Source organism: Periplaneta americana, chromosome 2 (genome assembly GCF_040183065.1).
Source record: "Periplaneta americana isolate PAMFEO1 chromosome 2, P.americana_PAMFEO1_priV1, whole genome shotgun sequence".
NCBI classification, from domain to species: Eukaryota; Metazoa; Arthropoda; class Insecta; order Blattodea; family Blattidae; genus Periplaneta; species Periplaneta americana.
The window spans coordinates 149173913-149187347 of record NC_091118.1 but is presented as its reverse complement, the minus strand read 5'-3'; the positions used below and the strand labels follow the sequence as shown (position 1 = coordinate 149187347).

At 37.9% G+C, this 13435-nt stretch overlaps 2 protein-coding genes across 2 annotated transcripts in view; one reads left to right on the top strand and one right to left on the bottom strand.

The window, feature by feature from the left end:
• Positions 1-13435, top strand: part of LOC138694697 (angiotensin-converting enzyme-like) — a 197051-nt gene that overhangs the window by 103813 nt on the left and 79803 nt on the right. The gene's annotated exons all lie outside the window — the stretch shown is intronic.
• On the bottom strand, positions 3587-6575 carry LOC138695310 (uncharacterized). Its single transcript, XM_069819738.1, has 2 exons — positions 6451-6575; positions 3587-5006 (listed from the first exon to the last, which is right to left on the bottom strand). The coding sequence occupies exons 1-2, from the start codon at positions 6460-6462 to the stop codon at positions 3753-3755; spliced, it is 1266 nt and encodes a 421-aa protein (XP_069675839.1). The 5' UTR covers positions 6463-6575; the 3' UTR covers positions 3587-3752.

The following is a 13435-nucleotide window of genomic DNA, read 5'->3' as shown; positions in this document are numbered from 1 at the left end:
AATACGTGTATAAGTACGAGAACGAATAAGTTCATAGTTCAATGGTCTAACACGTGAATTGGTGCGTGGTCGAATACGTGCAATGGTGCATGTGCGGATAGGTGCATCGGTGCGTTGTGCGAGTAGATGCATCGGTACGTGTGCGAGTAGGTACATGGTTGCGTGGTCGAATACGTGTATCGATGCGTGAGCGAATACGTGTATCGAGGCGTGAGCGAATATGTGCATCGATGTGTGAGCGAATACGTGCATCGATGCGTGAGCGAATACGTGTATCGATGCGTGAGCGAATACGTGCATCGATGTGTGAGCGAATACGTGTATCGATGTGTGAGCGAATACGTGTATCGAGGCGTGAGCGAATACGTGCATCGATGTGTGAGCGAATACGTGCATCGATGTGTGGGCGAATACGTGCATCGGTGCATGGACGAACACTTTCATCGGTGCGTGGGCGAATATGTGCATCGGTGCGTGGGCGAATGTATGCATTGGTGCGTGGGCGAATACGTGCATCGGTTTGTGGTCAAATGTGTGCATAGATGCGTGGGCAAATGCGTACATCTTTGCGTGACCAGTACGTGCATCGGTGCGTGGGAGAATATGTGCATCGGTGCGTGGCCAGTAAGTGCATCGTGCGTGGTCGAATATTATGTGCACTGATGTTTTGGCGAATACGTGCATCGGTGCGTAAGCGAATGCGTGAATAGATACGTGGGCGTTCAGGATACTTAGGCCTAGTCATCTACCTCTCTCCAGGCAATAATCTTCACATCGCTGTGTTTGTGCATTACATTTTAAAATTCCTTTACAGAACGAAAAGTTTACATTTGTTCGAATCAGATTTATGCACATTTAAACGATAAAACTAAAATTCTTTCAATGGTTTATTATGTACACGTGGATACAATGCTCTCTTAACTTGATTTAGCATATTGGCAATTAATTCAATAACTTTCAAAAAGTACGCTTTTCTCGAAAAGGAAGCTAAAACGAGCAAAATTGTATTAAACTTTTTTTTTTGTTTGAAATATTTCAAAGAATAACCAATCCCCTCTAAAAATTAATGGCACTCTGTACAACTGCTTTATTTGAGGAAATTCTGTAATTTTCGATTTTCCAAAGTTCATCACTCATTTTTTTTAAGCATAGTTCCTACTGTCTGCAATATTTTTCATGAGATGCTCTAACAGTGTGTTTCTAAATTTGTAATTTTATTGAAATTATGCGAGATAATTTTCGCAATAAAGCACAGAAAATTAAAACGATAATTATTCATTTTATAATCTAATTTAAAATTGTAGGTATTAGAGGAAACTGCTATACAGTACAAAAATTCAGAACACTAAGTAAGGTAAATACATGTGGTAAATATTAATTGTGTTATTCTATGTTCAATAATAGCGGAGAGAAAATGGGGTATAATTTAACTTTATAGGTATAAGGCGTTCCGAACCCTCTTTTTAAGTTTACTAATTGCAGATGTCCATCAACATTGATGGATTATCAGTACAAGAGTTTAATTCTGACGTGAGAGAGAAATTGCTATACTCTGTCCAGCGAAAGAATAAACTGATGTATAGCAAGTAACACCAAAATTACAAATTAGAATGTAACATTTCACCGTTGTTAAATATTCATACACTATATTTAATCATACGAAGGTTGGAGCATAAGTCATGGCAACTATTTTTTTTTCACAGTTAAACGATGGTATCACGAGATATTGTATGGCATCCATAGTATGTGATCTCAACACTATACTCTGTCCAGGGAAAGAATAAAGTGACTTAAACCATAGAACTCCAAAAGGTTTGCTCGCAAAACAACAAACAAAAGAGCACTGTCAATTCAAGAGTTCAAGACCATGTGCATGTACTAAAATCACTTTACTCTTTCGTCGGACAGGCTATAGATGGTGCCAGTATGATGTACTGTCGGTGACTCATGAGAAGACGAGCGCGGAGTGAGGAGAAAGGGTGATTAAAAGATAATGTTACAACAATTGTAGTATTAGTAAACGGAAATAATGTTTTCACTTAGTAGTAGTACAAGTATTACACGTGTTATCGTAATGTTATCTGTTAATCATCCTTTCTCCTCACTCTACGCTCATCTTCTCCAGAGTCAACGACAGAGAACAATGTAAGTTTAGTTGTGAGTCGACTGATGTGTTGAATGGATGTGACCCGATAGAGTTTTAGAGTGGGTATGTGTGCTATAACGCTACTCAGACTACTGCAATAAACACGAGTAGCATGATGATGTGTTTTTTATGGATGTTTGATCGCCACACTACCCTGTTCTACTCCGCTAGTATACATATTGCCCTCTCAAACATCACAGACTCCTGCGGTGACAGAGTGATCAAACCTCCAGGCTGTCAGGCGGTCCGGGTTTGAGTCCTGGTTAGTTATGGGATTTTTAAATGAAAAATCTATAGTGACGCTTGTGGCGGACAAGGTCGTAGTTGAGGTTATTCTCGGGGTTCTCTCGTTTTTTTTTTCATATTAGGCATCTATATCATTCCGTCACCATTTCTCCATCTCGTCGTCATTCCATACATAGCATTCCCGATCGCAGGCTTGTAACGCACGGAGGGGGTTGGCCTACAGCAGGGGTACAGAACTGGCGAGAGAGGGGTGGAAAGCATGAGGAAAGCGTTGGTTCCCCGTCCACAGTCCACCGGCGTTGAATGACGTATCTGTGGCCCGTACGCAATCACATAAGACAGATACTGAACACAAATCCCCTCCCCTACCAAGTCAATGACGCAGGGATGGAAGGAAGGGGTGAGTGACGTATTCGATGAGTGACGCAACGCCACAATTATCGCCCAGTTCTCCAAGCCTGGCCTAGAGATTACGGAATCTGGATACGCAGTGAACCTTAGTGTAGTCAGCCGGTGTGAGTTTGGGAATGCGCCTACCTTGAGGGTTAGCGCACTATAATTACCCAGTATTTGCTTATATTGGGTTGAAGGAAAAGCCCGGAAAAAACCTCAACGAAGTAACTTGCCCGGACCGGGGCACTTGGTTTCGCGACCAGACGCGCTAACCGTTACTTCACAGGTGTGGATAAAAAAAAACCTGCTATAGCACCACTCTCACTGAAGATGGCGACTAATTGTAGAAATTTTAATAGGTTATTCTACTTTAAGGAAGCACTTGCATAGAATGTGGTTGGCTGATAACTTTTATTTTTTTCCAGTAAAATTTAGAAAGCAAACATCAACATTGTGTTATGCCGCAAAATTAAGATCAATATAGGCTTACACATCATCAACAACACTCAGGTTTTAAACATCTAGTTCGTCCAGTGTTTTGGTTGGCTTGAGTGATGTTGAAGGTCATCATGGAACTGAAGGGTTAGCAAAATAGTTCCAGACATAAATCCTAAGTGCGCATGGCCCGTCTCATTCTATACTTTCTGAACTTCAGTCCAAATCCACAAGATGGGTCATAATACCTCAAATACTTAGTAAATAAAACGAATATAAAATAAAATAATATTTCCATATGAAAACATATTGTATGATTTCACTTTTGAAGTGAATGCTGTTTAAGAAATAAAATCAGTACAAAACTTTCGATAAGTCATTATTTATTTTTCAGTTATATATATTACAAATATAAATAATACATTAATTAGAAATAATTACATGGTTAAAACTTAATTTAATTATGAGATCTTGTAATAAAAATAACAAATAGAAAAATAAAAATAGTCCTGTAACAAGAAACTACGTTTCATTAAAACTTCAAGTGGTTTTTGATGGGGTAGTAACCTTTCCCAAAATGATTGTGGAATGGTACTGGGATTCCACTCTCCAAAACGACTGGCAGCTTGCCTGGGAGAAGTTCTGAATACCCTACGGCAACTTCACTTTCATAGGGAATAGGAAACTTGCCAGGAAGGTACTCTGAATAAATGTAGTCTTCCAGAATTGGGTATGGGTAAGAAAAGGGACGAATTTGGCCGAAAGGATAAGTTTCCACATCGATTTCCAGGGGAAATGGCTTAGGTACTGGCAAAGGCAAAACTGCCTCCACAGGCACGGGGACTTCAACCGGATAAGGTTGAGGAACCCCAACAGGGACCTCGACAGGGTAGGGTTCAGGAACAGGAACAGCCTTCTCGACGTAGACAGGATAGGGCTCAGGAACAGGAACCTTTACTTCAACAGGATAGGGACGATTTACAGGTACCTTCACTTCAATAGGAACTTCCACAGGGTAATACACAGGGATCTGCACTGGAACTTCAACAGGGTAAGGCTCAGGAATGGGGATATTCCTGTCAACATAAACAGGATAAGGACGATCAACTGGAACTTCTACAGGGACAGGACTAGGTACAGGAACTTTCACTTCTACAGGGTAAGGGCGTTCTACAGGAACTGATGTCTCAACTGAAACTCTCTCAACAAGAGGGATTGGTCTGTTTACAACCACTGGATAAGGATGCTCGACAGGTACTTTAACTTCAATAGGGATGGTTTCAGGGACTGGTACAGGGAGAGGAAGTTGAGGTACAGGAACGGGAACTTCCACAGGTAAAGGTATTTCAACTGGGACTTTCACTTCGACAGGGATGACCTCAGGGACAGCGACTTCTTTGACGATGGTAGAAACAGTCTCGACTGGGATTGGGAGAGGTTGTGGGACTTTGAAACCTAGAGGATAGGGCTGGGCAATTTCAACAGTTTCAGTGATTAGAGGAAGTTCTCCTCTGTAATCGTATGGGTATAGGCCGCCCCGCAGAATGTCGTCAAAGTATCCTCCAAATCTTCTTCCTCCAAAAAGATAATCCCCACCGAAGTACTCGTCAAATCCATAGCCAGGGATTGCGCCCCCTCGACCAAGAATCGGCAGAGACCTCTTTGCCTGGACGTTTTCTACGACAGGAAACGACGGTGTCTCTTCCGGTCGCACCTCCGCGCTTGAGTTCTCAGGCTCTCCATTGGCAAATGCAAAGAGGGCCAAGGAAAATATGCAGACACACAGCTATGACAAAAAGAAGTAGATTCTGTATCACTTTTATGAAATAATCTAATTCAGATGTAATAAATTATCATAATTACACCATCTCTAGTGTGATAACATTTTTTTTAGTTATTTAACGAGGCTCTATTATTTGCTGGGTTATTCAGCATGGATGGAATTGGTCATAGCAACATGGTATTAGGTGAGATGAGGCAGAGGATTCGCCATAGATTATCTGTCATTCGCTTTACTGTTGGGGAAAACCTCGGAAGAAACCCAACCAGATAATATGCCCAAACGGGAATCTAACCCGCGTCCGAGCGCAACTCCAGATCGGGAGGCAAGGGCTTCAGCCGACTGAGCTACGCCGGTGGCTTGTTGTATTATTGTTAACTATAGTAATCCCATGAATAATTACAATTTTCTCATTTTGAGTATTTCCAGTCTGGAAATGTTAAGAAACGTATCAAGTAAATATATAAATTTGCATTAATATTTATTACCGGCACATTATAATTTCAGTGACTTGAAAGTGTCAGTGTACACAACCCAAAAATAAACATTATTCATATGATTTAAAGAAAAAATAATTAGTTTCGCAGTTATGTCTCCTTTTTTTTTCAATTTTCTATGTGTTTCTACGTAAACTATAATGTAGTGTCGCAACTCTACCCTCAACTGTTACTTAAATTTCTGTTCACATTACAATTTTCAAAGTAATACTAAAATTAATAGCACATTATAGTCCGTGAATGATCTTACTGAACTCAGGTTTGCAATACATCTATCAAAGCGGAAACTAAATTATGCGTACATCCAATTTGTAACATAGCCTCAAAGCAAATGAGTTATAGTTTTTATAAAGTAAAGAAAAATTAAAAACTATAAGCTTTCTCCCATATAAGAAAACTCCAATAAAATTAAAATTTGAGCTAGTTACTCGTATATTTAACACATTAAAATAAATACAGGTACAAACAAGGCAGTTATATTTAGTACAATAAAATAAATACAGGTAAAGACAATCATTCACTTAGAATCATTAATAAATATTCGAATAACAACTGGAATTTCAAGGATTTGTATTTTATTTAATAAATTTAATGGGGAGAAATATATGAATCCTCTTAAGAAGATAGAAATCTAACAGTATTTCAATTTATTTAATCAACTGCTCATTAATACAGAATTTCGCTTCATTTTTTTTCATTTAAAAATGCGGAAGTTGGGATACTATGAACTTTAAATTTGGAGACCCGACTGGAAAAAGGAAAAAATAAAGTAAAATAATGTAACTGCAAATTTCTTGACTTCCTAGTAAATATTCAAAGGTTTGCAACATATATATATATACTTTATAACATTCATAAATTCGTAATTTCAGTACAATATACAACGAGTTAGAATTTAAAAATGGAATTGCAAATGTAACTCAGATATAGATAGGCTATGAACTTCAACTTACCGGGATCCTCATGCTGAAGCAAGTAGCAGAAGACTCTTGATGAATGTGATACCGAAGTATGATCGGCTGTAGGTTTTATAATCCAGGAAACAGGCACATCTTCAATGTCACTTGTCGAACAACCAACGTAACACAGAAATATGTCACCGTCCGTGAGGAACGTGCCTCTAGACGCTCTCCATTACTACAAACTATCCGCCTAAACAAAACAGCCAAGGTTGCAACGCTAATCTGTGCTAGAAACCACTTGTTAACATCAAAATACATACTTAAAACACTGGACTAATTCCCAATGCGCTAATCGGATACTATTGATAAAAAATTTCCTTTCATCTAGTTGTTCCTGAACAGTTTTTTTTTTTTTATTGTCGCCCTAGTTCTACTGTCTCCCGCCATTGTCATTGCACTGACGTCTTTATTCTTGTGAGTTTTCTCTTGATCTCGTCGAATTTTTCTCTTTTTCTCATTTTTGTTGTATTTTCTTCTCATTTTCATAGTGTTTCCTTTTCTAATCTTAGGGTTTCCCCTCTTGTTTACGTTAGGTTTTATTCTTGTTCGCCTATTTCCTATACCTCTTTCTATAGCAATTCTTGCATCTCTTGCTCTTATTCTCAAAAACTTTTATTCTTGTACTTATCCCACTTCTTGCTCTTGTTCTTGCTACTCTTGCCATTCTTGTAACTCTCGCTGTTGTAATTATTGTAGTTCCAGTGAAACCTCTCATTTACGGACAGCAAAGGGATGTAACAATCTGTCCGCATCAGGAAGGTGTCCTTTATTGGGAGGGAGGCTCCCCAATCTAACAGTAAATTTATAATGTGAATTATGTATCCCCTTCACGCTTTAAATGAAATATATTACTGTAGTTTAATTCTAAATACAGTATACTATAGTAAATTTTTTGCAACTTTGAACTACAGTAGATAAGACCGAAAAAGGAAAATACAGTACTGTGCCATGCAATTTTATTCTAGGTCTACAGTTATGCAAAACTGTAATTTAGAATTTTCAACTTAAACTTAACGTTCAGGTGCCATGTCTCTCGAAACAGAACAACTGATTCAAGTGAAGAGAATAATCCTACTAACCCTATCATGTGTCGAATACAATTTCACGATCGCAGAAACCTTGGACCCATCAGACACGTTAAATTTTATGACTGTTTATCTACCCCCTTCCAGATAACAAGGAGTAGTGGTAGTCTACGAGACCCTTATTGCCTTCTTTTATGTTAGGGAATTTCTGTACTAAATTTTCCATTTTTGTAACACATTAGGTCTTGAAATCCAAGTTCTGTCCGCAGTCAAGAGGTAAAGCAAGCTTTAGGACTCTGAAACAGCTGTCCTTGTCCTCGTCTGAGAGTGTCCGTAGAGAGAGTTAAATTTATCATTATTTCTATATTATTTCAGTTGGGACATAAAAATCTGTTTATGAGGAGTGTCAGTATCTTGGGGGTGTCCTTAAGGAGAGGTTTCACTGTATTGCTGTAATTCTTACAGTTCTTTCTTTTGTATTAAATGCATATTTTCATCTCTTTCTCGTTGTTCTTGTAGATTTTCCTATTTTTTCATTGTTCTTCCTATTACTTACTGTAGTTCTTGCTATTGTTCTTGCAACTCTTGCATTTCCAGCTACTGTAGGGTTTCCTCTCTTTCTCGTTGTTCCTGCTCGTACTTGCTATAGTCCTTTCTTTTCTTTTTGCAGCTCTTGATTTCGACTTAATCTTATTGTAAATTTGTATGCCTTTCTCGTCACTTGCTACAGTTCTTGCTCTTGTTCTTGCAGCTCTTTCTTTGCTAGTGTGACTCTAGATTTTCCTGTCTTTCTCGTTGTTCTTGCTCATACTTACTGTAACTCTTCCGCTTGTTCTTGTAGTTCTTGCTTTTGTAGTTACTGTAGATTTTCCTCTCATTTTCGTTGTTCTTGCTCGTACTAACTGTAGTATCTTCTCTTGTTGCTTACAGCTCTTGCTTCTGAGCTTACTATTTATATACTGAATCCGCTACTTAACGTCATAGCTGAGGGTGATATTAGCTTATGGACTGCAAGGGATTATGCTATAATTTTAATGAACAACATATCTTTACTCGATTAATTTATTTGGCAGAATTTATATAAAAAACAAGAATATTAACGTACAATCCAAGTAGCAATCCTTAGATCGTCCAAATGATGGAGAACTGTTATGGTTCGATAACCTACTTCATAATTATTGTACCATACTACAGCCTTGGACGTGCATTGACCTAAGTCCATGACAGTGCATTTCAACCTACGTCCACAATGAAAACTTAAACGTAAACATAATAGTTCAAACTGAACAGAAACGTAAGGAATAAAATTTAATATTCGGATTGAGAAACATATAGTACTTAAAATAACAATTATATTTTTTCCTCGAATGGTAGACTTCTATTGTTGAATGATGAAATCGAATACGGAATCGACTGTAATCTGTAGCTGTTTCCAACTCGTGCTATCTAGTACGAGTATTAATTCTGATTTTGTAAACAATTCTGGAATGTTTCTCAGTTCCTTGTAACTTAAAAGACAAAGAAAACGTCGCAAAATGCTGTTTATTCTGTTTTTCCATTCGATTCTCAAACTTTTATCATCACGTCAATCCTGTTTTGTTTTAATCCATGTCTGTAGTTCAGTGTTATCTCAGAGCCGCCGCGGTGGACTCAGAACATTAATTCATAACTTTAAAATATAATAAAAAGAGAAAATAACACCTATAATTATTCACGGCATCTTGTAGTGGTAGATGTTAAAGAAATCGAAACTATGTAGCCTATGATATGCATTGTTTGTTAGATAGTAACACGAAATAGTATACGTTTATTCAGACAGAAAACAGCATCACTATGACTATTTTCAGTTTATGAATTTTAAAATAAAACAATGTCGCTCTCATTAATCTTCCAATGCTCAAATTGCACGAAGTGCTGAAGTCTGCGCGCTGGTAAAGAATGCAGGCCATGGCTGAAGGTCGTATGTACAGTACATGCCTCTGAAAAGTTTAGCACACTGGAACAGAGTGTTATTCGCTTCACATGATGCTAGCTTCACAATTTTGCAGCATTTCGCTTCTACCAAGATAATGACGTTTGTTTGTCTTAACCGAGGTAAGAGGTAATTAGATCATTACTTTTCACTGCCAGTTAGCAGAACTCCTACCCAATATATACAAACTTAGATTCTCAATATACAGCTTCAAATACTTGAGGTGTACTATAAGCAGTAACATGAGCTTCCGCCAAGAAGTCAAAAGAAGGATAGTAATGGCCAAGAAAGCTTTTAATAGAAAAAGAAGTATTTTATGAGGACCTCTGGAAAAAGAACTAAGGAAGAGACTAGTGAAGTGGAGTGTGGCATTGTACGGGGCAAAAACATGGACATTACGACGAAGTGAAGAGAAGCGAATAGAAGCCTTTCAAATGTGAATATGGAGAAGAATGGAGCGTGTGAAATGGACAGAGAGAATAAGAAATGAAGCTGTGTTGGAAAGAGTGGATGAAGAAAGTATGGTGCTGAAACTGATCAGGAAGAGGAAAAGGAATTGGTTGGGTCACTGGCTGAGAAGAAACTCCCTACTGAAGAATGCACTGGAAGGAATGGTGAACGGGAGAAAAGTTTGGGGCAGAAGAAGATATCAGATGATAGACGACATTAAGATATGTGGATCATATGGGGAAACAAAGAGGAAGGCAGAAAATAGGAAAGACTGGAGAAATGTGGCTTTGCAGTGAAAGACCTGCCCTTGGGCAGAATACTGAATGAATGAATGAATGAATGAATGAATGAATGAATGAATGAATGAATGAATGAATGAATGAATGAATGAATGAATGAATGAATGAATGAATGAATTTCTCAATACAATTTCAGACCCCATGTCCCTGCCAATACTGTGTTCAAATTGCAGGTTCTTAATACGTATATGTTTGATGGAACTTTTTTTATACCGGTGAGTCAAAATAAAAAATTATTATGGATAAAGTGAAATTTCTTTCGTCTTCTTCGATATCTAGCACGAAGCAAAATCTATCCAGCAGTTTATCAGAAATGGTTGTACATGGAGAGACGGAGGGATGACGTGAGGGACGGCAGATAAACAGATGAAATGCCAGAAAATACTTTCTTAGTATCGTGGATGCTAAAAAGGGTATTTCGTTGCTATTACACTTTTACTACATCATATTAATCATACTACTTTTGACCAATAAAACGGCACGACAGGACGTCTTTCAACCAATCATGGCTGCTTATCTCACAATTTTATCACTTCCCTAGCATTTGCTTGTTTTTATCACTTCCCTAGCATTTGCTTCTTTGTTTGGCAACATTTAAAACTGCAAATTCTTTACGATACTATAAAACATGCTTTGGATCGTCATTTTTTTCCCGCATAGATTGTCGACTGAAAATGGCGGCTCCGTTCAAACGTTATGGTGAAGGGAACGTTAGTGAAATAGAATTTCAGTAAGGAAATTAATATTTTATTGAATTAGAGTACTTTATTTCTTCTAATCATTATATACTTTCTTCTGTTTTTATCATCACTCCCCTAGCATTTGTTTCTTTGTTTGCCAACATTTAAAACTCCAAATTTTTTACGGTACTATAAAACATGCTTTGCGATCGTAATTTGTTTCCCTCATAGATAGTCAACTGAAAATGGCGGCTTGAAACACCGTCCGTTGCACTGAATTCCCCAGTCTTCGAATTTTTTACTTGTTTTCTTTCATAACATCGCTCTATGCAGAAAGGGTTTCACTCACAAAAATTAAAATGTTGAGAAATAAATTACTGTGTATCTTCGTATAATTATATTTTGAGAAGAAAATTCGAATACGTGTTGTTCATCAGTGTTATCTTGAAGTGATGACTTATGTTTAATATTTTAGGATACTCTTGTTTTTCGAAAAATAAAATGTGGATTGAAGACCTTTCTGCATAGGACAAAGTACATTACACTAAGAAATTTGCGCAAATTCAAGAAAAAGATGTTAATTGTCAAACAATTACACAAGATAACATTGTTGGCTATTACAGTCACAAAATGTGTAACCAATTCCTACCCATTTCACTTGCGTGATTCGGGATAGTCACAAAATATTAGTTTACAGACCAAAAGATGTAAATATTATTACGAATTTTTACAAATTGTGTTAACATCCGTTCTGGTGTAGCCTAATGGATACGTACTCCAATGTTCTGTATTTGTATTGAAACAAACCAACATAACCTACTCTATGTCAATGAACTATTAAGATAGAGCAATCCCGCCAACAATGGTAGCTATGAAAGAGGATATTACTTCTATCTGTGAGCAACAATGCCGCCGATATATCATTTTTAAGATGTGTGATATATGCTTCGTTATATGTAGGCCCTTTCTGCACATATTACTTAAAACTAGAAACCCGTATTTTTGCATAGGCATATGCGACAGACGACTTTCCATCATAGATGATGTAACCATGGTTGACAGACCAATTTTCGACAATAACTCACGTTCGACAAAATATAGACTAAAGGCTCTTTTTGCATAGAGCGATACTAACGAATCATTAATGATCTCCTCTGCATTGTGCCGAAGTCCCGTAACATGTAGATGTCTACACTTCGTTCCATAATGTCTGACAGGCGATGTAAACATTACCGGCAGAGGAGGAGAGAAGTATAATTGCTATTCAACCAATGGCAGAGGTCTCATTCCACGCTTGACTTTAAGTTTGGCGGTCTGAAGCGTTCTACTTCCGTCCAACTTCAAAATAATTACAGAATGAGACCTCTGCCACTGGTTGAATAGGAATTACACTTCTCTCCTCCTCTTCCGGCAATGTTTACTTCTCCTGTCAGACATTATGTAACGAAGTATAGTGTTCATTCAAAGGCAATATCTTCCCTTCCAGTGGCGTAGGCAGAGGGCGGCTCACCAGGCTGAAGCCCCCTCTCCCCATTTTTAAAAGAAATATTAAACAAATATATTAGATTTAAGCCATGAAGAAACAATCCACCATTGGCGTCGCGATTGCAGCAGTGAAAAGAAAAATATTGTTTGACTTTCTACCGATAATGACCAATAAATTTAGAATAACAAATCATTTATATTCCTGCTGACAGATTGTTCTAAATTGACAGATGATTTAAAGAAATTATGAAGCTACCATTCTCATCACAATGACTACATTAAATTTACTCAAGGTCGGCGTCTGTTCATTCACTCAGCAAGAACGGAGAATGGATTTTCTTTATAATAACTTTTGTGGAGCCTAAACTGATGTTAAATGTCATTGTATTAAATTATTATTATTATTATTATTATTATTATTATTACCGTCTTTTAAATACGAGTATTTAGCATGTAAAGTATAGACAAATTTGTCCAGTGAGGTTGAGCGTATTCCGAATCTTAGCGCTGAGCAATCTGATGGCATCACGGTGTACCGAATTTCAACGATGACGTCACTGATGCTCCACCGGTGTCGCACCGTTACATCAGCTTGCAGAGGTGGTGGCAGTCTCCATCAGTGAATCTGATTGGTTCTTGTATAGAGCGGGAATTAGCAGACGAATAACATCGTGAACTGTTGTGTCATGGTAGTGTGTTCTAATGTATTGTTTGTAATGAGCACAACGTAAAAACAATATGTTAATGGCTTATGAGCGAACATGTCAACGGGACAGTTATTACTACTGGTTCAAGAAATAAATATTGTTTATGCTCTCTTTTCTTTGAACGAGATGGCAGTACGGAAATGTCGCAAAATCTTGCTAGCGTAGCACAGACAACAACTTGTACAACCGCCATGACAGCCATCGAACCTTCCAGCAGTTTTGTTCCTATTTCGCTGCAGCGTCACGCGTCACTGTTGTCCACCGGTCTGGTGAGATTCGGAATACGCTGACCCTAAACTTGGTCATCTTAAATTCCTGGTTACATCACTACTCCCTCCCTACAGCATAGTGGTCTTTA